The 23,016-nt window shown below is 57.6% G+C and overlaps 1 protein-coding gene across 3 annotated transcripts in view; it reads left to right on the forward strand.

The window, feature by feature from the left end:
- The window catches only part of FBLN2 (fibulin 2), an 85,967-nt gene extending 67,628 nt beyond the window's left edge, over nucleotides 1–18,339 (forward strand). For all 3 annotated transcript variants that reach the window (XM_036113489.2, XM_078074651.1, XM_078074648.1), the window contains 9 exons: nucleotides 2,698–2,832; nucleotides 4,894–5,031; nucleotides 6,821–6,964; nucleotides 7,092–7,220; nucleotides 7,660–7,785; nucleotides 9,856–9,972; nucleotides 10,482–10,610; nucleotides 15,145–15,268; nucleotides 17,426–18,339. In XM_036113489.2, the coding sequence (XP_035969382.2) occupies nucleotides 2,698–2,832; nucleotides 4,894–5,031; nucleotides 6,821–6,964; nucleotides 7,092–7,220; nucleotides 7,660–7,785; nucleotides 9,856–9,972; nucleotides 10,482–10,610; nucleotides 15,145–15,268; nucleotides 17,426–17,783 (1,400 nt within the window). In that variant the 3' untranslated portion in view covers nucleotides 17,784–18,339. The remainder of the gene's footprint in view (nucleotides 1–2,697; nucleotides 2,833–4,893; nucleotides 5,032–6,820; nucleotides 6,965–7,091; nucleotides 7,221–7,659; nucleotides 7,786–9,855; nucleotides 9,973–10,481; nucleotides 10,611–15,144; nucleotides 15,269–17,425) is intronic.
- The last annotated feature ends 4,677 nt before the right edge of the window (nucleotides 18,340–23,016 follow it).

Here is a 23,016-nt window from a genome sequence, read left to right on the forward strand (position 1 = left end):
TGTGTGGATGTCTGGGAAGGCGGATCCTGCCCGGGCCTGCGAGGACCCCTCCCAGGATGCCCTGGCCATGCCTGGGGGTGCGGGCTCCCCCAATGCCCTGGACAGAAGACCTCGTACTAGAAGGGGTCCCCGGGCAGCCAGAAAACAGGTTCTGGGATTAAAAGAGCAAAGGTATATTTCATTCAGCAAAATTTATGAGCTCACATTCTCGTTCTTTCATGTCTCTCTCCTTGTTCATTCTGCACTGACGCGCCAGTGCCCCCCCTTCCTTCTGCTCCACTGACATGCTCATTTTATCATCTGTTAGCACTTGTTCTCCCCATCACTTCTTCATGCACAGACAAGTACGGACGTCTTCTGTGGTTCATCTGCTAGCTCCAGGCTCGGCTATGAACCCCGGCTGGTGCGATGAGAGACTCGCACCTGGGTGAAGAGTGCCCTCTGCAGCCAGACTGCCTGGGTTCAAAGCCTGGCTCTGCCGCTTTCTAGTTGCAAGACCTTAGACGAGTCCATTAGCCTCTCAGCCTCAGTTTCCCCATCTGTGAAATGACATAGTAGTCACACCTGCCTTCGTCACCGTGGAGATTGAGTTAGTCCACATAAAGAGTATTTGATGTCATTGTTATGATTCAACAAATGGGTTACACTGAAGCAGCCTGCATAGGTAATGAGCTCCCCATCACCGAAGGTATGTAAGCCGAAGTGGGATAGGGTGGAGCCAAGTCCAGAAGACTTCTAATGGATGTATGACTTCTGCAGTTTGTCTTTTGTGCCCTGCCCTTTGAGGACCATTTTGGCCCCTGGGAAAAGTGTTGCAGGTGAGCTGTTCTGCTAGATGGGAAGGAAGCAGCCCCAGGTTCTGGGGCCCATCCCGCAGCAGCGTGGAAAGAGTACAGCTCTGGGCTGGGTGCTCTGGGTTCCCTTCTTGCTGCTGCCATGTGCAGGCTGTGTGACTTCGGTCCAGTCAAGTCACTTCGTTTGTGAAATGGCATCTGTAAATGGCCAGACCTCTAGCGAACCTCAGTTAGTGTCAGCTGCTGTTACTTATTACCGTGGTTCCTCCCAGGCTGTTGGGGCTGTGGAGCTGTGGCCTTTCTGGGGTCGTGGGAGCATCTCTCCCTGTCACTCCATCCTGGGAATCAGAAGTCTTTATCTTGCGCAGCCAAGCCTTCCCCGGAAACTGCTGGCCTGAAACTCTCCCTTTCCCACCTCCCCATCCCCTCCGCCCCCAGAGTCAGGGTCAGCCTGGCCTGCATGCCCTTTGGTCACCTGTGAGTTTGGAAGGGGGTCTTTCCCCACAGCCCTGCACGCCACCTCTCTACCTGGTCTCCATCATCCTCGTAGATGTAGGTCCCAGGTCACCGGCCCTGAGAAGCGGCTCTGACAGTCCGAGGCTCCAAGACAGCAGCTTTTCTCCCCAGCATCTCTACCTTCCCTGTCCCGTCCCCACGCCAGGCAGGCAGTTCCTTGAGGGCGGGCGCTGTGGCGACATCCCCGCTTGGCCGGCTGGGCCTGGCACAGAATAGGGGCTGGCTAATGTGTGTCCGAGGGATGAATGCATCAGTGAAGGATTGTTGCGCCTCCCTGCCAGGTGGAGTGTGGGGGTGGCCGGCACGTGGCCGGTCATCTGCTCATGCTCATCCTTAGCACCAGAACCTGGGGCAGGTTCTCCCACCCTCCCTTCTCTCACCTTTGTAGGCTTCTCCCCTTCCCAGTTGCTCATCCCAAGTCTGCTCTTGGCCTCTTCTGTATGCCCTGTCCCCTAGGGGACCTCAGCCCCTGACGACTCCCCAGTTAGTGTCTCTACTCAGACCCCTTCCATGAACTCACATGCATGCCTGGCTGCCTCTTGACACTCAAACTCAGTGTGTCGGTGGGGTTCCCAGCCTTCCCTGCTGGCGTGATCCTCGCAGCCGTCCCCATCCCAGGCTGGCACCCTCGCCTGTCCAACCGCTCAGCCGGAAAGCGCTGTACACCTCTCGGCTCCTCTTTCTCGCTCACCTCTGGCTCATCCATCAGGAGATCCTGTTGGCTCTACCTTCACAGCATTTCCAGACCTGACTTGCTTCTCCTCGCCTCCATGGGTGGTGGTCCAAGCCCCGTCATCCATCTCCTGTTCTAACAGCCTCTATGGCTCCCACCTCCCTCTGCATCTACAAACACTCTCTCCTCTTCTCTCCCCTGCAGCCAAACCCCCTGCTGGCCAGTTCTGAGTCTGCCTGGGGGCTCCCTCCTCAGGACCCTGGCATCCATTGTCCCCTCTGCCTGGAATATCTGCTTGACTCATTCCGTCAGCCCTTCACATGCTTGCTCAAATGGCCTCCTGTCTGAGGATCCCCCGGACTTCCCTGCTGCCCTCTCTATTCCTCATTCCCTTCACCCTGCTCTGGCTTTTCCATGACCCTCATGACCACCACCCTCCCTACTTGATGCTTGTTTATTTGTGTCGGCCCCGGCAGGGATTTGTCTGTCTCGTCCACCATCGGATGTACCCCGGTGCCAAGAACAATGCTTGTTGGCACGGCAGGCGCTTGATAAATCTTTGTTGAATGAACAGCTGCATAGACAGGTGCACATCAACCTCGTGGGGCTCTCTGGGTGGTGGGCACCTTGAGGTCTTGAGGGCAGGGCTGGCTGTGCCAGGCCCGAGGTCCTGGCACCACCCTGCAGCCTCTAACGGCCCCGCTCTCCCTGCAGACATCAACGAGTGTGTGACGGACCTGCACTCGTGCAGCCGGGGCGAGCACTGCGTGAACACGGTGGGTTCCTTCCGCTGCTACAAGGCTCTCACCTGTGAGCCTGGCTATGCCCTCAAGGATGACGAGTGTGCAGGTGAGGAGGGCGGCCCGGAGGCCCCGCCCCTGATGTGCTCTGCCTCTTGCCCCACCCCCTGCCCCGCCCTCACCCCACCTCCTATCCCACCCTGACCTATCCTGTCCGCTCCCACCCTGCCCCTTGACCAGCCCGTGGCCTGACCAGAAGCTTCTCCCTCCAGCAAGCTCCAAGCACTTGGGTTTCTTGCCTGTGGGAAGACCTCAAAGATGATGGTGTTTGGGGCAGAGTGGGGCATCTGAGGCTGGTGGGGGGAGGCCATAATGTGCTTCTGGGTGGTGTCAAGTTATTCCCTCAGCATGCCTCAGTCCCCCTGTTTGTACACTGGGGGGTGGAGCTCCACAGAAGGATCACTTGTGTGCCTTTCACTGGAAAATTCTAGCCTCCTAAGAAGAGGGAGGATTATCATGGAACCATTTCAACAGATAACTTCTTGGGCTGCTTTTATGTGCCTGGCAGTGTTCTGAATGGCAGGATATGGGCTGGGGTGCGGTGTCCTTGCCCCCACCTCCTGATGAGGGAGACGGGCCACCCAAGCAAATGGGAAGGGCAGGAGTGGCTGTGGGCTGGGTGTTACTTTAAGTGGGGCTCCAAAGAGGCCCCCGTGGAGGTGATGTCCCAGGAATCCAGACCTGCAGAATGAGAAGCTCTGGGGGAGGAGGCTCTAGGCAGGCAGAGGGAACAGCAAGTATGAGGGCTTTGGAGAAGGGAGAGATCTTGGTGTGGCCAAAGAACAGAAAGTCTCAGGGGTAAAGGCAGGCTGGGAGTGTGCAAGAAGTGGGACAGGGTTGGTAGGTCCCATCAGGGAGGAGGTTTGGAGTCTTAACATTTTTAACTAAAAATGTCCAGAAGAATGTCACCAAAGAGGTAAGACCCACAGAAGCACTCGAGTGTTGCAAACCCTGGAAACTGGATGAAAAGTGACCTGAGGTTGGGCATGAGCTCAGGGAGGTGGATTAGCAAGCCCCACATTGGGCCCTGAGCCTGGGTGGAGTGAGCTGGGAGGAGAGGTGAGCCCACGGCACACACATATGCACACACAGATCCGGGGCCAGCCCCCCTCTGAAGACTCTGACACCTGGGGAGGGGCGCCACCTCCCTGGACATGTCCCACGCCCCCTGCCCCTCTGTCATCTCGGGTGCTGGCTGCCACCTCCTTAGACCAGAGCGGCTGCGGAGGGGCTGCTTCCTCAGGCATGGTCTCGGGACAGGGGCCACACCCGGTCCACGTTTGGGTGCCTGAAACCCAGCACAGGGCCTCGCAGAGACCAGGCTGCTGTGGAACAGTGGTGGAAGCCGTGGAAACCAGACAGGGGAGGGATGGAGGGAAGGACAGGTGGAAGGACTGCAGACAGACAGACACACAGGCCTTGGTCTGGCAGTCAGCGACACTGAGTGAGTGTCCGCCCTGCCGCGGACTCCCTGTGGGTCACCTTTCTGCATCCTGTCTCAGTTTCCTCGTCTGTCAGAAAGGCCAGCTGTACCTGCTGCTGGAAGGCTGAGGGAGGGCTCAGCCAGCACTCTGTAAACTGTGGGGTGCTGCACGGACGTCAGGGGCCCTCAGGGACTTGCTCCATGCCACAGAGCAGGTGGGGACAGCGGTGCCTTCCAGATCTGGCAGCTTCCCCCTCAGTGCCACCTCCCGAGAAGGCTGGACACAGGCCCTGGGGGACTTGGGCCCTCGTCCTCATTTCTGCCTGCCCCGGGAGCACAGACCCTGGAGCAGGCCCCAGCCCAGGGTCCCCGAGCCGTCAGCCATGTTCGTGCCTCCATCCCCCCTGTTTAAGAAGGCGTTTGTCGTAGCCCCTACTTGCTGGGGTTGTTGGGAGCACCGGGTAAAGAAAGCCCCGTCAGGGTGCCACGCAAGGTGCCTGGTACCGCAGAGATGCTCAGGCACTGTGGTGACGGCATCGTTACTACTGGCCTGGGTCCCGGCAGCGAACTTGCTCTGCTGCCCTCCCGTGATGGAGGAGACCTTTGCAACCATCAAGGTCACGGTGGGGCGTGGGGGCAGGGGCCTGCCAGCCCACCGGCCCCTGACACCCCGTCTCTGTGTGGCAGATGTGGACGAGTGTGAGCTGGGCACACACAACTGCCAGGCAGGCTTCACGTGCCAGAACACCAAGGGTTCCTTCTACTGCCAGGCGCGCCAGCGCTGCATGGAGGGCTTCCTGCAGGACCCCGAGGGCAACTGCGTGGGTGAGCGGGGGCTGCGGGGGCTGTGGCCGCCGGCCGGGGGGCTCCGGGAGGGCTCGCTGGGACCTGGCCCCGGGACGCACTTGCGTAACAGAACTCTTGAAATCCTGACCTGTCTGACCTTGGCTGAGTTCCTGCGCTTGTGGCCTCAGTTTACCCTTCTCTGGGATTGGACGGCATGAATGTCTATCGGAGGTTTTTAACCAAGCTAGCAGTAAGGAATATCTTTATATCTTGACCTGGTACACACACACACACACACACACACACACACACACACACACACACACACACAGAGCTGGAACAGAGATTCCACAAAACGTTACCCTACTACCTGGGATACTAGCTAAAATTTCTATTTGCAAAGAATGTTAGTGAGACATATGGGGTCGAGCTCATTCCACACTCATGGGTCAAGACCTGCAGTTTGGCACATGGTGGCCTCGTTGTCCTCGCGTGGGTCTGAGATCTCACACTCTCCCCACCTCTCTTCACCTCCTTCCACAACACCGCTGGCCTGCAGCCTCCCCTTCCCAGGGCTGCTGATGATGTCGGGTCCAGAGGCGGGGCGCCAGAGCCCCTGTGGGACTGACGGCATCTGCAGCGGGCGTGGTCAAGGCGGCGCTCAACCCTGTGTGTGTGTGTGTGGGGGGGGGGTGAAAGATGCAGGAGAGGTGGAAAGACAGGCAGGTGTGCAAGGCCAGCCGCTGGCTGTGGACAGAAACCGGGGTGTGTTAGAAACCGCTTCCATCGCACACCCTTCCCTCACGCGGGCAGCTGGTGGGACAGGTGTCTCCATCTTACAGGGAAGACACTTAGGGACAAGAGGAGTGTTGGCTTTATCTGAAGCCTTTCTCAAGACTCTGTGGGGGTCCCTCTAGCCATTCTGGGAGCTGGAGCTGTTTCTAGGATACCCCCTTAACAGCTCCTCACCGTGTGACTCTGGCAGTGGCACGAGGGCTGTGGGCACAAGAGGCTCCCTGCGATCCTCAGCCAGGGTCAGGGAAACGTGGGGGTGGGGGTCTGCCCGAATGCCAACAGTTCTTCAGTGATTCATTCATTGACAGCGTTTTTAGAGCACCTACTATGTGCCTGGTTCTAGATGTCAGGGAGTTATAGCACTTCACTGAGACATTTTGGAGGAGGAGGGACTAAGCAAACACATTTATAGAAGTGGCAGTTATTCAAAGGTGCTTTGATAAATAATAAAACAAGTAGGGGATAAAATCTTAAAGGGGGGCTCATCTACCTAGAATGGTTGGGGGCCTCCCTGAGGAGGTGACATTGGGGCAGGGACCTGAGCAAGAGAGGGAGCCAGCCATGCAAATATCAGAGGGCAGTGTGTGCCTGAGAAGCGGGGACAGCATATGCCAAGGCCCTGTGGTGGGCTGGGGGCATCTTGAGATGATGAGGCCAGTGAGGCTGGGGCAAAGTGTGAGGGAGAGATGGAGGATGAGCGTGACAGGTTGGCAGGAGGAGCCAGAGCAGGGGCGTGACTTACTGTAGTCACCCTAGAACTCAGCTTCAAGTTCTAGGGGGGCCACTGCTTTCAACCGCCTCATCAGGGCAGCTGTGAGACTAATGTAGGAAGAGCTCGGCAGGTGCTTAGGTTCTTGGAGGAGAAGGCCCTGGGGTCATAGGACACAGGAGGGGGACACTCTCATCCCACAGCCCTGTCCAAGGCTGGTCTGGATCCCCAAAACGGCCACCTCTGGGTGTGGCCCTGGACTCAGAAGGCAGGATGCGGGGAGGGGCCGTGCCAGGCTCCCTGTCACCTTCATCACTTCTGCAGACATCAACGAGTGCACGTCGCTGGCTGAGCCGTGTCGGCCAGGCTTTAGCTGCATCAACACCGTGGGCTCCTACACGTGCCAGAGGAACCCGCTGCTCTGTGGGCGTGGCTACCACGCCAGCCAGGACGGGACCAAGTGTGTGGGTGAGGCCAGCCACCTCCCTGCCCGCCTTCCACCCAGCCTGGGGCTTCCTGGGTTCCTCGGCCCGTGGGCGGCCCTGGCCGAGGGGCAGCCTGGGCCTCAGGGTGCCCTGCTCGCCTTCCCTGGCAGACGTGAACGAGTGTGAGACGGGGGTGCACCAGTGCGGCGAGGGACAGGTGTGCCACAACCTCCCTGGCTCCTACCGCTGTGACTGCAAACCCGGCTTCCAGCGGGACGCCTTCGGTCGGGCCTGTGTCGGTAGGTGGGCCCTGGTGGCCGGGAACCCCTCTGTGGTGTCCACCTGCCCCGGCCCTGCGCCGGGCCAGCCCTCAAGCCGCCTCCTCCTTCCTGCCGGCCCTGTCCTCCGCCTTGCTCTGCTGTTCCTCTTTGCTCTGGTCTCCTCTGCTTCTCTCAGCATGGCCCTGTCACCCTTCTTTCTTGCCTCTTGCTGTGTCTGTCCGTCCCTCTGTCTCTGCCTCCAGCCTCCTTCCAACACTCTTGCTGCGTTTCTCCTCGGGCCCTGGTCTTGTTGCCTCTCCTGTTCCCTGTCCAGGTTCCTCCCTGTCTCTCCTTGTGGGTCTCTGTGTCCCCGTCCTCACCCAACCCCTCTTCTACCTGGGGGTGGAGGGAGCTGGCTCCCAGGCCCCTTCTGCCCTCCCTTCGGGCCGCCCACCCCCTGCCTGCCGCCCGCCCGCAGACGTGAACGAGTGCTGGACCTCGCCGGGCCGCCTGTGCCAGCACACGTGTGAGAACACGCTGGGTTCCTACCGCTGTTCCTGTGCCACCGGCTTCCTGCTGGCTGCAGATGGCAAGCGCTGTGAAGGTACTGCTGACCCGACCTCTGACCCCGCACAGAGGTCCCCACCATGGAAAAAGCCCAAAGCCCTGCCAGCCCCTAGCTTCATACCTTCCCCGGCCCCATCCCTACCTCACACCACTTCTCTACCTCTGCCGAAGCCCTCCCAGAGGGCCCAGGGTCCGGCCATCTCACACCAGAGGGGCTGGGTTTCTGCATCGTCTGCACCCCCAGATAGGAGCTCCTTTCAGGCAGGGATGACAGCCCAGCCTCGGCCCCTTAGTAGGTTCTGATCCTGGTCAGGATTGCACAGCCTGGGGGTCCAGGCAAGGAACAGAAGTGAGTGAAACATGACATCAGGCTCAGGCCAGCTGGAGAGCCCAGTGGTCATCAAGAGGGAGTGGCAGCCACACGGCACCTGGAGATGGTGCTGCCCAGCAGTGACAGTCCAGGCTGACCCGGTCTTGGTTTTCCAGATGCTAGAAATGTAGCTCTCTAAGTAAAAGCTGCTGGTTTTTACATGTTACGATAGATTTAAACTTCTAAAAAACACACCGTGAGTTAAACCAAGCATATGAATGGGCTGGACCCTGCCCACGGGTCAGAGGGTAGGTGAGGGAAGAGGATGCGGGTCTCTAGCCCCTCCTAGCCTGGAGGCGCTTTCCTTACTTCCCTCCTGGGGAGGGGAGCCTGCGGAGACCCCTGAGCTGGCCCTCCCATGGGACAGCACCAGCCCAGGGGCAGGGCAGTGTGACCAGGACCGGCTGCCTCAGAGGGCATTTGGAGGGCCCCCCAGAATAGACCTTGCCACATTCATTCCTTCGTCTGTGTTCTGATCACCTGTGAGCCCCTCTTCCAGGCCAGGCTGGGTGCAGTGAGCTGCGGGCATGGGTCTCGAATGGTGTGGCTCATTCACTCGCTTCTTGGCCCTTCTGCCTTTGCTGCCACCATCCCTGCTTCAGGCAGCTTCTCTACACCCTCTGTGGCTGGAGGTCAGAGACCCAGAGATGAAGCCAGTGTGGCCCCTGGCACCAGAAGCTCAGAGCCCAGTAGAGAAGATGATGGCTCATTTTGTGTGAACGCCACGTGTGTTGGGAAATTCTGAGGGGGATCTGGACGTGAGTCAGATGGCAGCCCACCAAGCCCTGCGTGACCCACTTCCCCTGCTCCTCTCCCCTGGCCCCCTCTGCTCTGACCACAGCGGCTTCCTTGCTGTCCTTGAGGTCACGAGGCACACTCTCACCATAGGGCCTTTGCTCTTGCTGTGCTTTCTGCCTGGAATGCTTCCCCCAGTTGCCCACATGACTGCAGAGCTGCAGCCTCCCAGACACTCTCTCTGTCCCCTCTCTACTCTTTCCCCACAGCGCTTGCTCCTTGGACGTACTAGTTATTTGACTCATTCAATTAGCCCTCCCTCTCCTTTCCCAACACACATGGCAATGACAGCTCCACGAGGTGGAGATTTTGTCTTGTTCATGGCTAAGTCCCCAAATTCAGCACAGGCCCGGCACATTGTAACAGCTCAGCATTTCTTGGTTGGATGAGGGAAAGCCAAGTGCCAGCCCTCACCGAGCTCAGAGCCCAGTGGATGTTCCATCTGAGCCATGAGTTGACCTTCCCCTCACATACTCCCACACCGTTTGGCTCATGTGCCCACACATGCAGCTCTGGTTCCTCCCCCCCAGCCCCATGCAGAGCCAGGCGTGAGGATCAGGGCAGGCTGGTGAGGCCCCAGAGCTTGAGGGGGTCCTTATTAGCACCTAGATGATGCTTCCCAGAGCCATCTCTACCAGCTGTTATGGCCTCTCAATGGGGCAGCATCTAGCTCCCCACTGGGGAGATCTGAGCCCGATCTGGGGCTGCCTCCTCCAGGCAGCAGGCCGAGACCCCACCAGCAAGCTCTAGCCCTGCCCCTGCCCCAGCTGCATGCCCCAGGTGGGCTCCTTGCCCTTTTCCGGGCCTCTAATTCCCCACTGGCCCTTAAGAGAGGCTGGAACGAATGGCTTCCCAAGATAAGGCTCTAAGTAAGCTGGGACCTCAGCCCTCGCCGCTGGGCTGGGAGGACTCTGCCCTGACCACAGGCCAGTGTCCCCACAGATGTGAACGAATGTGAGGCCCAGCGCTGCAGCCAGGAGTGCACCAACATCTATGGCTCCTACCAGTGCTACTGTCGCCAAGGCTACCAGCTGGCCGAGGACGGGCACACCTGCACAGGTAACTCTCCTCTGCCCAGGGGCCCCCTTCCTGAGAGGCACCCCTTCCCCGTGTGCCAGGGTCCCAGAGACTCCCTGCTGGGCCGGGGACACACAGGACACACAAAGGCTTCAGCCTCACATTAGAACTGGATTCCCAGCCCTGCGATCTCCTTGGCTATGTGACCTTAGGCTCCTCCTCTGTAAAGTGGAGGTGATGGTCCTGGCCTCAGGGGGATGAAGGATGAGGCTACATACCTTGTCCAGGCCTGTGTCTGGTACCTTATTGGCCCTGCACTGCTAGTAGTAATCATGGAGTGAGCACTGGGAGTCCAGGGAGTGAGCACTGGAATGGGAGTTCTGTTTGGCTGTGTGGCCATTGGCAACTCTCTTCCCCTCTCTGAGCCCTGTTGTCCTCATCGTTAAAATGGGCCCCTAGGCTCCAGGGCTGTGGCAGGGCTGGGATGACTGTCCGCGGCTGGGCCCTGTGGGTACGAGGGGTTCACCAGGGGCCGAACCTCTTTCTGACAGACATTGACGAGTGTGCTCAGGGTGCCGGCATCCTCTGTACTTTCCGCTGTGTCAACGTGCCAGGGAGCTACCAGTGTGCGTGCCCAGAGCGGGGCTACACCATGACGGCCAATGGGAGGTCCTGCAAGGGTAAGCGAGGAGGTCCCTGCCCACCAGAGTCTCGGGCAGGCTCTGAGCAGCTTGCTGTGTGATTGGAACCTGACACCTAGGACATAACCATGGAATGGCCGATGCCGCTAGTGGGTATATTAACCAAGGTCTATGCCTGGGTTGAAGAAGGAGACAGTCTTTCTGCTGTTTGACTCAGCTTGGGCTCAGCTGTGAGCCCTCTCCTAGGAGAGGGACAGGGATCCTGAGGGGTGGATCCTAAAAGGAGACCTCTCCAGTGGAGAACCTGAGGAGGTCTCCGGGGTCCCAGCGTCTGTCCTCAGGCATTGCATCTGCTAACCTTGCATGCAGAAAGACATTGTCCCAGCCAGAGCTGTGTAGAGCTGGGTAGGGCTGCACGGGGCTTCCCATCACCAAGGATGTACAAACCGGCTAGGCAGTCACCTGTTCTTGCAGTTTGCAACTACTTTCCTGGATGGAGACCAGGTTCTGTGACGTCTAATCTTCCTTCTATGCTGGGGAGTCACGATACTAAGTTCAGTTCCATTGGGACTTACTGAGGCCACCAAATTCTAGGCCTGGCAAGCCACCCGGGGAAGGTGGAGGGGTTTAGAATCCACTTGGGCAGGACACAGGAATATCTGCGCCCCCCCTCCCCCTGCACGAGAAGTGACCACTCAGGGCTTCACAGCACAGCCCGCCTGCCCTCCTCCTGGCCTGCATGACTGACTCTTCCCTGGATGGTGGGGCTAAGAATCCAGAGTCCCCTGGGTTGCAGCTTTGGTCCACCAAGGCAGGCACTGGTATTCCTACAGGCCCAGGGGTCAGAATCGGTCCTGGGCAGGGTACAGAGTTAGACCAGTGGTGTTCAGCCTGGTGGTTGCTACCTGTAAATGGGTCCTGAGATCATTTTGGTAGATCTCAGCTGGCTGGTTTTGGGTTTTTTTTTTAATTAGTGAAGAACAAAATATAGGATCAGGTAGGGTGCAGTGGACAGAGTAGATCAGGGAGCACCATACCTATGCAGACTGTTCCAGTCCATATATGTATACTTAGTCTAATGCAAAAGGATTCTTTACCATAGGTTGATGCAAAGAAAAAATAAAAGACCCCAAGTGAGGGTAGGTAAATCATGGTCGTGGAGGCCTGGTAGGCTCACAGAAGCTGACCTCCCTGGCTACAAAGCCCTCTGCTTTTTAGTTTAAAAAAGAGTAAGTATGGGCTCCATCAAAGGTAAGGATTTTGCCCACCATCAGCTGAGTTGCATGGGACACATGGCTTTATGTTCCTAGAATAGGATTTCATTTTAGAGAACAAGGCTCTGTTCCACTTGAGGGCAGAACACAGGTGGGGTCCCTTCTCTGAAGTCCAGTCAGACCCTGCAGTGACTTTGCTCTTGAAAACCTGTTCGAGTCCAGGATGGTCTCTCCCCAGCCCATGTCCGCTGTGGTCTGTGGGCTGCCTGGCCAGCCGACGGCGTCTCTGTTGCCACCAGAGAGGGCTCCCTGGGCCCGGGTGCACGGCTGCTCTCACTGGCCCTGGTGCATCTGACCCCCAGCACCCATCTCTGGCTGTGGCCCCTGCAGCTGCTTGTGCTTGCCCCCATCCCTGGTCACTGCATCCTCCTCCCAGGGGTGCCCCCCCAACGAGGCCCAGGTCCCCTCTCTCCAGTCCCTGCTGCAGCCCCCACCAGGAGGTCAGGCGAGAGCGAGGCCCCACTGTACATGGGATGCCTTTGCTGCCCCTCCACACTGTCTTGCTGGAAAAGTCTCTGCGCTGTCATAGGGTGGTCAAGGACAGAGCGCGGGAAGGGTGGTTCTGCCTGGTCGTGTCCACTTCCTGAGTCACCCGTGGTGCCCACGTCTGCAGCCGCTGACCTTCAGAGCTAAGTGGTGGCCCTCTCTGTACTCCGTGGTCCTGTTCTGACTCAGGCCAACCACGGAGGTCTCGTGGCTCCAGCGGGAGGATGGGAGGACAGCCGTGGGAGAACAGTGTTCTGGTTAATGTCACAGTAAATCCTGCCCCTCTTCAGTGGTTAAAAAAAAAAAAAAGTGGGGACAGAAAAATGTGAAGGAATTGAGACTTGGCACTGTCTCCCAGAATACATACTCCGTGCAGGCAGGGCCGTGACCCTCATGCATCAGCACGCAGGGCAGCGTCCAGCGCGTAGCAGGTGCTTAGTGAACGCTCAACCCCTCCACTGAACCGAGCGGCACGTTCTGCTGATACTTGGATGCATCTTTTCCCAGTACTCTTGTTATGCCAACATACATACAGTATGTATATATACGATATAATAGGAGTTAAGATCATGCGGAAAATAACCTTGAATTCTGCCTTTGTTTTGTTTTGAATATATGTAAAGACCTTATCAGCAGTCCACTCACGATGGGCTAGCTCTTAGCACCGCTATTAATCTGAGCACTGACTTTGTCCCCTATTCCTCCCCCATCTGGGTTGTGGGTGGCACTTGGCTGTCTCAGCTGGGGCTGCAGTGACACCCCCGAGGATATGGCCTTGTCCAGCTCTCCCTTTGGCCTGACCTCTCCAAGAGAGGCTCCAGGGATGAGGACCCCACAGACACAAGGGGCGAGGACTCTGGGGTCATAGGGAAGTCCTGTGACAGCATGGTGAGGCCAGGCTACAGGGCTGCTGACCCTTGGCTCTCCTCCCTCCTACTTCAGCACTGGGCCGGCAGACAGCAAGAAGCAGCTCCCTCCCCATTCCCGCCACACCCCTGCCCAGGATCAGGGGCAGGACTTCCTGCTCACCAGTGTGGGCAGCCTGAGTATCACTGGGGCCAGAGGGGGAAGAGCAGGGGCCCTCCCTTCATGTGGATTCAGTTAATGAACCATCAGGACAATAACCGCGCCCATCCTGGCCCCACCGGCTCCTGCCCTGTTTTCTCCCACTCGCCTCTGTGCCACCCTGGGAAATCGGGATCATGACCCAGTTTGCAGGGGAGGAAAGGGAGGGGGGCTTGGAGAGGTGAATGAATGTCAGCTGGTCTGTCGCCACAGAGGGCGGTGGCCAACTGCCTGGAGTCAGCATGTGAGGATGGGAAGTGACACCGTTCCTGCCTCGTGGGGTTGTGAGGACAAATGAGTTAATGAGCCCAGAGGGCCCCGAGCATCGGATGGACGTCAGGCGTAGACTTGGGATGCAGTTGGCTTCTGTTGTTACAACTTTCCTGGCGTTCCTGTCACGCTGCTCTTCTAAGGAGTCCGTGTGGCATCGGGACTGGGTCCCTGGCTTCCAGCCCCAGCTGCCTGCTGACCGCTGTGTGACCTTGAGCGAGCCTGTGCCCCTCTCTGGGCCTCAGTTCCCTCCTGTGTCCGGGGAGGCCCGTGGCCCTCACCCTACAGGCGGCATGAGGATTGAATGAGGAGAAGCCCCTAAACTGGATCAGTGTGGAGGATTGGAGCAAGAAACCAGAAGCCTCCCAGGGAAGCTCCTGATAGGCTCTGCCCCCCATCACCCCAGCAACGGCCCCTGGCGCCTCTCTCCGCTGAGCCGCTAGTCTTCACGGAAAGGGTCTGTGGAACCCATTTATTTGATCTTACTTGTCTTGCAGGTTGCCTGTGCACAAACACGCCCCAAGTTTGCTTCTCTGAGCTTCTGTCAGATACTTACCTATATGTCTCTGCGTGTGTGTGTGAGTGTGTGTCAGCATCCGTTTGTGTCTGTGATTCTGTGTACCTGGGTGCGTATGCTTGAGCATGGGGGCGTGCTTAACCTCATGCCTGTCTGTGTGAGTGTGCGCAGGAGGCGGGAGCAGGTCTGCGCAGCTCTGGGGGGCATTCGTAACTGCGCATCTCAGAGTCTGTACTTACAAGTGATGGGTCTGACACTTCCATCCAGCAATATGTGTGGGGCACCTGCTCTGTGCCAGGCACTCCGCTAGTTGCTGGGGACACCACGGGACCAAGAAAGACACACACCCTGCCCTTCTGGAGCTCACACTGAGGAAGGGGAGGTTGGACACAGAACAGACATACGAAGTAGCATGTGTTTCCAAGCAGGACAGGCAGTAGAAGGAGAATAAAATGGGAGGGGGACCACTGTAGGGTGGTCAGGGAGGGCGTCCTGCAGGGGGTGACCCTGAGCTGAGACCTAAAAGATGAGATGAAGCCAGCCATGGGAAGATGTGGGGAAAGTGTTTCAGTAGCAGAAACAGCATGTGCAAAGCCCCTGGGGTGGGATGGGCATCGGGGCGTTGGAGCAGCGCAGAGACGTCCAACAGGCTGCAGCCCAAGTGGAAGGAGAGGAGCTCAGAGAAGGGCCAGAGGGGTGTGCATGAAGGGACTCGGCTTTTATTCTGGGAGCATGGGAAGCCTTCAGGGGACGCAGATGATTTATTTTAAAGCGAGGTCCTCAGCTGCTGGGTGTGGAGTGGACAAGGTGGGTGTGTGTGGTGGAGGGTGGTGGGGAGCTGTGTGCTTGCAGCCGGGACCAGCTGCCCTGAGACCCAGGCCTCCAGCGTGGGCTGTGGTGGTTTGGACGAATGCCCCCAGCTGAGGGGTCCCCGTCATCACCCTCCTCTTCTCCCCCCCAGACCTGGACGAGTGTGCACTGGGCACCCACAACTGCTCTGAGGCCGAGACCTGCCATAACATCCGGGGCAGCTTCCGCTGCCTGCGCTTCGAGTGCCCTCCAAACTACGTCCGGGTCTCCGAAACGTGAGTGCCCCTGCCTGGCCTTGGGCCAGGGACCCTTGCACCCCTCTTGGGCTGCCAGTCTTCACCCCTCCTGCTCTTCACAGGTCCACACGGCTGGGTCTGTGGTCTGACCACACAGGGTACAAATAAAAGCACCTTGCAGAAAGCTCAGAGCAAAGAGAACAAAGGGAAGACAACTCACAGAAAATCTCCATCCCCTTCCCTCCTCCCACGCGCACACACACATAATATACTAGCTAGCGATTGTTGTGTAACACATTATCCCAACACGTAGCACCTTTCCATGACAACCAGTTATTATCCCCCGTGGTTTGGAGGGTCAGGAAGCTGGGAGCAGCTTAGCTGGGTGATTCTGGCTTCAAGTCTCCTGGAGCCGTGTCATCTGAAGGCTCGAGTGGGGCTGCAGGACCCTGTCACTCAGCCACGTGGCTCTGGGCAGCAGGCTCCTTGCCATGGGGGCCTCTCCGTGAGGCTGCTTGTGATGTGGCTTCCCTGGCACGGGTCATCAGGAGAGCAGGTGACAGTCCTTTGTAACCTAACCTAACGTTAGAAGTGACATACTGTGCCACGGGCACACAGTCCAGCACTGCGAGAGGTGGGGGGTACCCTGAGGATACCCTGACCACACAAGGTGTGGCCACCAGGAGGTGGGACACCCAGGACCATCCTACAGACCGGTGACCACACTTCTTACTGATCACTTCTTGGCATTTTGCCGTATTTCCTGTCCTTTACTAAACATACATTCTCATAAAGCACTTTCGTGTTTCCTATAATTCAGTTGTCTTCCACTTTATTTTACTTTGTAAGGTATTTTCCATACTTATGTTTTTATAATTGCAAATGGGACACGTGCTTATAAAAATATTTCCATAACAGAAGTGGGTCAAGCAAAAGCTCTTGCCCCTGCCCCCAGCTGGATGTGACGGGCTCAGAGGGCGCCCACCTTCCCTCTTACACTGGCACGAGGTGCTGGTGACTCTGCAGTCACACATGTGCTCAGCTGGGCCCGGCTTGCTGCTTCTACCTCATGGCTGCCCTGCGGCACATTGCCCTGTTTCACTGTCACATACCCCCTGACGTCCATGTGCATGCATGTCGGGACATTTAGGGGAGTGTGTCTGGGTGACCTGGACAGGTCCTCCCTTCTCTGGGTCTTAGCTGCCCCGTCTGGAACATGGGGGTGAGAGCAGCACCAGCCTGGGGTGGGTGTGCGCACGAGATGAGTAAAGGGATGCATGGGCTTGGCACGGTGCATGGCGTGACGTAAGCACTGCGTCATTTCCACTTGTTGCTGGTGGCATGGTTGTCGTCGTGGCGCCTGTGTGGCCCTGTGCCGCCGTGGTACACCAGGTGGGGACTCTGCTCAGAGGATCCTCTAGAGCTGCTGAGCCCTGGCGCCTAAGCAGCGTCCATTTTGGAAGCAGTGAGCTTGTGGAGAGTGACTTAACGAGGGAGGGGTGACAGTGGCTCTGAGAGCCAAGAAGGGACAGATTGATGCTGTGCTCAGAAATCAAGCTCTTAGACCCCCTGTGGGGTTTGGTGGAGTTTCCCTCCTCATTGTCATTGTCATGTAGCATGGCCGAGTCTCGAGGCTTCCTAGGGAGTGGGTGACTTGGAGCTCCAGGTGGGCCAGCGGCCCTGGTACTCAGAGAGGCTTCCCCTGGGAAAGGGCAGGCCACCCCGAGTCAGAAAAGGAGACGGCTCCAAAGGAGAGTCAGTTACGGAAGAAAAGGAATTTGGAAAATGGTGAAACAATCAAAACCTCGTGCCCGGGGAATCTGTGCAAATGGGAAGTGTGCAAGTGAAAACAAAACGGAGGAAGGCGGGTCAGAATGAAGGGAGGAAGGAAGAAGACAGGGAGGAACGTGTGGCTAAGGGCTGCTAACACAGTGTCCCAGGCGTCGTGTGAAGCCCTGCATGCCCATTAACTCACCCCAACCAACGGGCGAGACCACAGGCTATTATCCCACCTCACAGATGAGGAAACTGAGACCCAGAGAGGTAAGGCGACTTAGCAGAATAGAGCTGGTGACGGAGCCGGGCCAGTTGGCCCTGAGCCTGCCACTGAGGCCTGCGCCATGTCCGGGCCGGGTGGCCGTCAGGGGTGGGAGCGCCCCCCGGGCCCGCTGACCACGCCCCCCGTGCCCCCCACAGGAAGTGCGAGCGCACCACGTGCCACGACTTCATGGAGTGCCAGAACTCGCCGGCGCGCATCACCTACTACCAGCTCAACTTCCAGACGGGCCTCCTGGTGCCGGCGCACATCTTCCGCATCAGCCCGGTGCCCGTCTTCGCGGGCGACACCATCTCCCTGACCATCACCAAGGGCAACGAGGAGGGCTACTTCGGCACGCGGCCGCTCAATGCCTACACAGGCGTGGTCTACCTGCAGCGGCTGGTGCGCGAGCCCCGGGACTTCGCCCTGGACGTGGAGATGAAGCTCTGGCGACAGGGCTCCGTCACCACTTTCCTGGCCAAGATGCACATCTTCTTTACCACCTTCGCGCTGTGAGGCACACGTGTGTGCCCGAGCGCCCTGCGGCAGCCGCGGAACCCCGGGATCCCTTCGCAGTGTCCCCGCGGCAACCTCTGGGCCACCTGCAGGCGCTCGCCATTCTGCGGTCGCTGAACGCTGCATATGTGGGGCCGGGTTATGGTGGTGGGTTTTACTATAACTCTGTAAATTAACTTAATTTTGCTGACCCATTTCCTCCTGGATTCCTGGGCTTCTCCTGTGCCCCGCCCCGCCGGAGGGAGCTTAGCAACAGGAAGTGTGCCTAGACTTTGAGGGCAGTTCAAGGTCACAGTAGGTGCTCCGTGGGTGGAGTCAGAGGGCCGAAGACTGGAAACCCAGCGACCACGTTGGGGTGTTTGGACTTAACTGAGTGGCCTGTCCCCAAAGCTGATATTCCATTTCATATTCCACTGTGATTAGCTCTTTACTTTAAAAAAAAAAATCATTTTGAGTGTTTTTTTAATTATAAAAGTAGTATGCACACATTGCAAAAAATATATTCAAATAGTACCAAAGGGTTATAAAGTAAAAAAAAACAAAAAAAAGAAAAAAACCCTTATTTTGTGAAGTGTTTGTGTTAGATGACGTATCTGCATGTCTCAGGCCGGTTTGTTGCTCATGATGGTCCTTGATGTCTTATTCAAGGAATTAGCCCCCAACCGGGAGTTCTTTTCTTGGGGGTGAAGGAATCACAGTGTAAACAGTGCTAGCTTTGGGATCCTTTCCTCATATTTTACTACAACTTTGCCTCCTCCTCCTTCCCCAGAGGTGGCTCCCCACTGGTTTGTCACTCTGGATTTCATCTGGAGACTGCAGTCCTGGTCCTGGTCACTGGGCCCGGAAAACATCAGGTCAGACAGAGGACTCGGACAGGCCCCTGAAGGCTGAGAGAATTCATCTTTCCTTCGCTGCCCCGTGTAGGTTTCTGGGGCTTTGAGGCTGCAGCAGACCAGGAGGGCTGAGAAGGCGCGGCGCCGGGGCCCTAGTCTGAGCCCCCCACACATGCACGCTGCCGCTCTCCTTGGCTCTTTCTCTAAGCCAGTGGATTTCCGATGCAGGCAGTGTGTGACCCTGGGGGTCTTGAACTGAATGTGGTAGGCAGCAGCCGCCGTTGAAAAGCCCGGCTAGAACGGACAGTCTCACAACACTCCGCACCTGGGGGGGTGGGGGCACGTGTCAGGACACAGTGGGTATGACCGTGCGCGTGTGCCACCAGCTCTGGTGGGTGGTGCTGGGACACGGAGTGCAGCGGGCCCGAGGGGGACGGTGGTGAACCGGGAGCGCATGCCCTGGGAGGAGGAGGCAGGACACAACTCCAGCCATCCCGCCTTCTGGAAACCCGCACCCGCGTGGCGGGATGCTCTCATTCTTCCAGACAAGCTCCCAGACTACATTTTGATGTAAAATCTTCCAATTTAAGATGTGGTGATTATTTAAAACTTTTTAGCAGCAGGAGCGAGCCAGCCCCGGAGCTTGCTGCTGTAAGCCTCCCCTGGAGGCCTCTCTGTCTCGTGGCCTTTTCTCCCCTCCCTGCCCCTCCCTGGCTCCGTCCCCAAGGCCATGTAGCAGGAGCCAGGATTTCCTTCTCGCGGCCTTGGCCATCTCTCTTCCATTTCCCTGGTTGTGGGGAAAACCGGAGCTAGCAACGATGTCAGGCTTGGTGCTCACCAGGCGGGGACCAGTGGGGACCGGACCTCCAGTCTACAGGCAGGTTAGGGACACCAGCAGGGGACGGGGCTGCACCTGGCTGGCGGCAGCTGGCCCTGGCCTACACAGGCTTGGCTTCTTCCTCCAGCTCAGGGGTTACTCCTGTGGGACCTCGAGTGAGTGACATCACCTCCCTGGATTTCATTTGCCTCATCAGTGGAGGGGGGTGTCCACAAGTTTTCCCTCACGGGGCCGCGATGCCACTAGAATGAGCAACACACATACAGCATCCAGCTGGGTGCCTGGAGGCTCTTGGAAAACGAGTTTTCCTTCTGACTTCAGAGGTTCTAAGGTTCGGTGATTCTAGAGTTCCATGTCTACAAGGAGTTTGGCAAGCCACAGTTTGAGGGACTAGGCCCTACAAGACTGCCCTCACTCCGGATGCCAGACACAAACTTGGGGGTCCCCACGACCACCCTCAGGTTCGTTAACTGAACAACTCAGGGAAGCGCCAAACTTAGGATGACAGTTCTGTTAGGATAAAAAGCAGACAAACAAATCATCCAAGGGGAATGGTGCATAGGGCAGAAAGGAGGGGTGCATGTCCCCAGGATGTGTCCCTTTCCCGGCGTGATGGGTGACAGTTTGTGCAAAGTGTGACCAACCAGGAAGCCTTCAGTATCCAGCACTTTCATTCGAGCTTGCTCGTACTGCAGCCTGACTGACCTGTGGTGTCCAGTCCCTCCTGCAGGTCTGAGTTGATACGGCATGTCCCAAAGCCCGCCTCCTCAGTCACATTATTAACCTGTCCACTGCCCCACGTCCCCAGGCAAAGCCAGTCCCGTCAGGACCTTCCAAGGGCCTAGAGCTCACCTCCCTCAGTTGAGGGCAAAGGCCAGCTCTGCCTTTAGGTACTAAAGCTGAATTCCAGCCCCCTGGCCCCTGGCCTAGGCTTTCCGATAGTGGAGTGATCATATTTGGGCACGTGTGTTTAGCATTAACTTGCTTCACCTCCTGATCTGCTGCTGTGTGTACCTTATGATAAACTTGGGCAGGACTATTTAGCATAGAAATGAGCTAGTGGTTCGCCAAATCCAGTTCTTTCTCAGGCCGGCTGTTTTCCAGTAGTCGTGCATCCTGAGGAGGCTGGAACTCAGTGCTGCAACTTACTCAAGGCCATGGCCGTCGGTGTCAGCATGGAAACCCACCCACAATGCCGCAGCAGGTGGGGGTCACCTGGAGAATAAGACTGGGTCCCGTGCTGTCATTAGCACCTCGTCCAGCCCATTGTCTCTTGTATGACTAAATGTCTCCTGGGGTGGCCCACTCAGGTTTGCACCTTCCATTCAACCTTGTCAGGTTCCAAAGGCAGCTCGGGAGGGCCTGGCTTCCCCCCATCTGGTGTCATCGAGCTAAGAGACCGTATCATCTCTTCCTCCAAGCCTCTCCCAAGATGTTAATGTAATGCCGGATAAATAGAATATCGGGTTTGTCTCATTGCATAACCCACCCATTTCTTTACCCTCAGCTACAACTCCCTTTCTCTCAGTCTGTACTCCAGTTCTTCCACCTTTGGAGGGGACGTTAGCTTCGGCCACTGTGCCCGTCTACACCGCAGGCACACGTCAGATCAACTGGCTGCAAACTCTGAGGTCCCGTGACCACCCTCAGATTCAGTAATTCTCTAGACTCACAGAACTGAAGAAGGTGTCTTACGTATTTTTATAGTTATTACAGAAAAGGATACAGATCAAAATCAGCCAAGGGAAGAGACACGTAGGGCAGAATCCAGGAGGGTCCAAATGTGGTTTCCAGTTACGCTGTCACCGTGGAGTCCCGGATGGCATTGCCTCCTCCCAGTCTCGATGTGTGATAATGCCCCCGGAGGATCACCCAACAGGGAGGCTCGCCTGCGCCTTTGGAGTCCAGAGTCTGTAGTGGAGCTGGTTGGTGCCTGGGGCGCACACGGTGCCTGGCCCCAGGTGGCAGCACAGTCGCTAATGATTTCACCCGGACTCACCCGGAGCGGGTTGTCCCAGCGGAGGGGATGCTACAGCACAGGTGGTGAGGCACGCAGTTGAAAAATACGAGGGACCAGTGCTTACAAAGACACAGAAGTGCATGGTTAGCGCTAAGTTGCGCTGACTTGCAGAGAGACAGTGAGAACTCTGGGGTTGTTAGCAGCTAGTGGCTGAGGGCGGGGCAGAGCCCTTCAGTGGCAGCTTACAGAGGCACCTGTCTCCTGCAGGGGAAGGGCAGAAACGCCTGAGGGCAGGCCGAAGACCTGCTTGACTGTGGGAGTCACGGAGCTCCAGGGACATTTGCTGCTCAGCCAGGGTCAGTCATGGGAACTTAAGGGCCCCAGGGTGAGACACCTGAGACCGTGAAAATGGAGGGGAACATCTGGAGACACAGAGGAGGCTTGCCACTACCCTGCAGGGCCCCAGGTGCCCCTTGGGTGCTGCTCGAGCCTCCTCTCCTGGCTGCCAGGCCGATAGCTAGGGTTAAAGCCCAGCATAAGCTGGCAAGAGGTGTGCTGGGCTTGATAAAGAAGGAAAGAGACTCTACACCCAAGAATTGCAGAAATGATCTGGCAAGTGATGACGAGAGCCAGGGGAGCTCCCCGAGATGGATCTTGAGGGTGCTGGACCAGCACAGCCGGAATGAGAGTCTGGATAAACATGACTTCACTGACTCGGGGGCACTTTTTTGGGGACATGGGGTTTAACACCATGTCCTGGCAAGGAACCCAGGGGATAGGGCCTACTCACTGACAAAGTGGCGCTTCGTGGCCTGGACACAAATGATGGCTGATTCTAAGTTGTCCCAGAAGCTGCCAGCTTCGAGTGGGGCTGGAGCGGGAAAGGGGTCCGCAGCGGGTGTAGGTCGCGATGCAGGCAGCCTTGCTACTTGGGCCAGACACACTCAGCCCTGAAGGGGAGCTCATGGCAAGCCCCGGGGAGGGGGGATTCGCAGTGCGGGCCCCTGGGGTTCTAGAGCAAGGCCATGCCATCCACCGCTTGAGAAACGGCCTGTGGTGTGTTCCTGGGCCCTCGTGGAGACCATACACTTGACCACGGGCACCATGTGGCTGTGCATCTGCAGCCACCCACTCCAAGCTGCGTCCGCCAGACCCCCCAAGTCCTAGAGTTGGACACGTCCATCACGGTCCATCGTAAGATGGAAACAGGTCCAGGATCGAGCCTGAGCAGGACCGGAGGCATGAGGGGGCTTCATGAGCAAGTGGTATACACTCCTGTGTCGCCCAGGGCTGTTGTACCAAGCCTATCCCCTTTTGCCAGGTGGAGGTTTCTCTAGAACCAGCTGGAAGAGGAAGACGATGCCAGAGCTTGGTTAATGAAGGGTCAGCTCCGACAGGTGCAGGTTGGAAATGAACGGCACCTGCATGACAGCCACATCCAGAAGTGACCTTGAAAGACAGTGGAGAGGGGACATCTCCCAGTGGGTGGTGCTGTGGGCAGTGAGCCCCTCATCCACTTTGCGTGGAAGGAGGAGTGGCTTGAGGTGGGACTGTAGGGGGAGTGGCCATTGACGGGCCATCAGGCCTGGAGCCGCTGCCCCC

The sequence above is a fragment of the Halichoerus grypus genome, chromosome 1, assembly GCF_964656455.1.
Source record: "Halichoerus grypus chromosome 1, mHalGry1.hap1.1, whole genome shotgun sequence".
NCBI lineage: Eukaryota > Metazoa > Chordata > Mammalia > Carnivora > Phocidae > Halichoerus > Halichoerus grypus.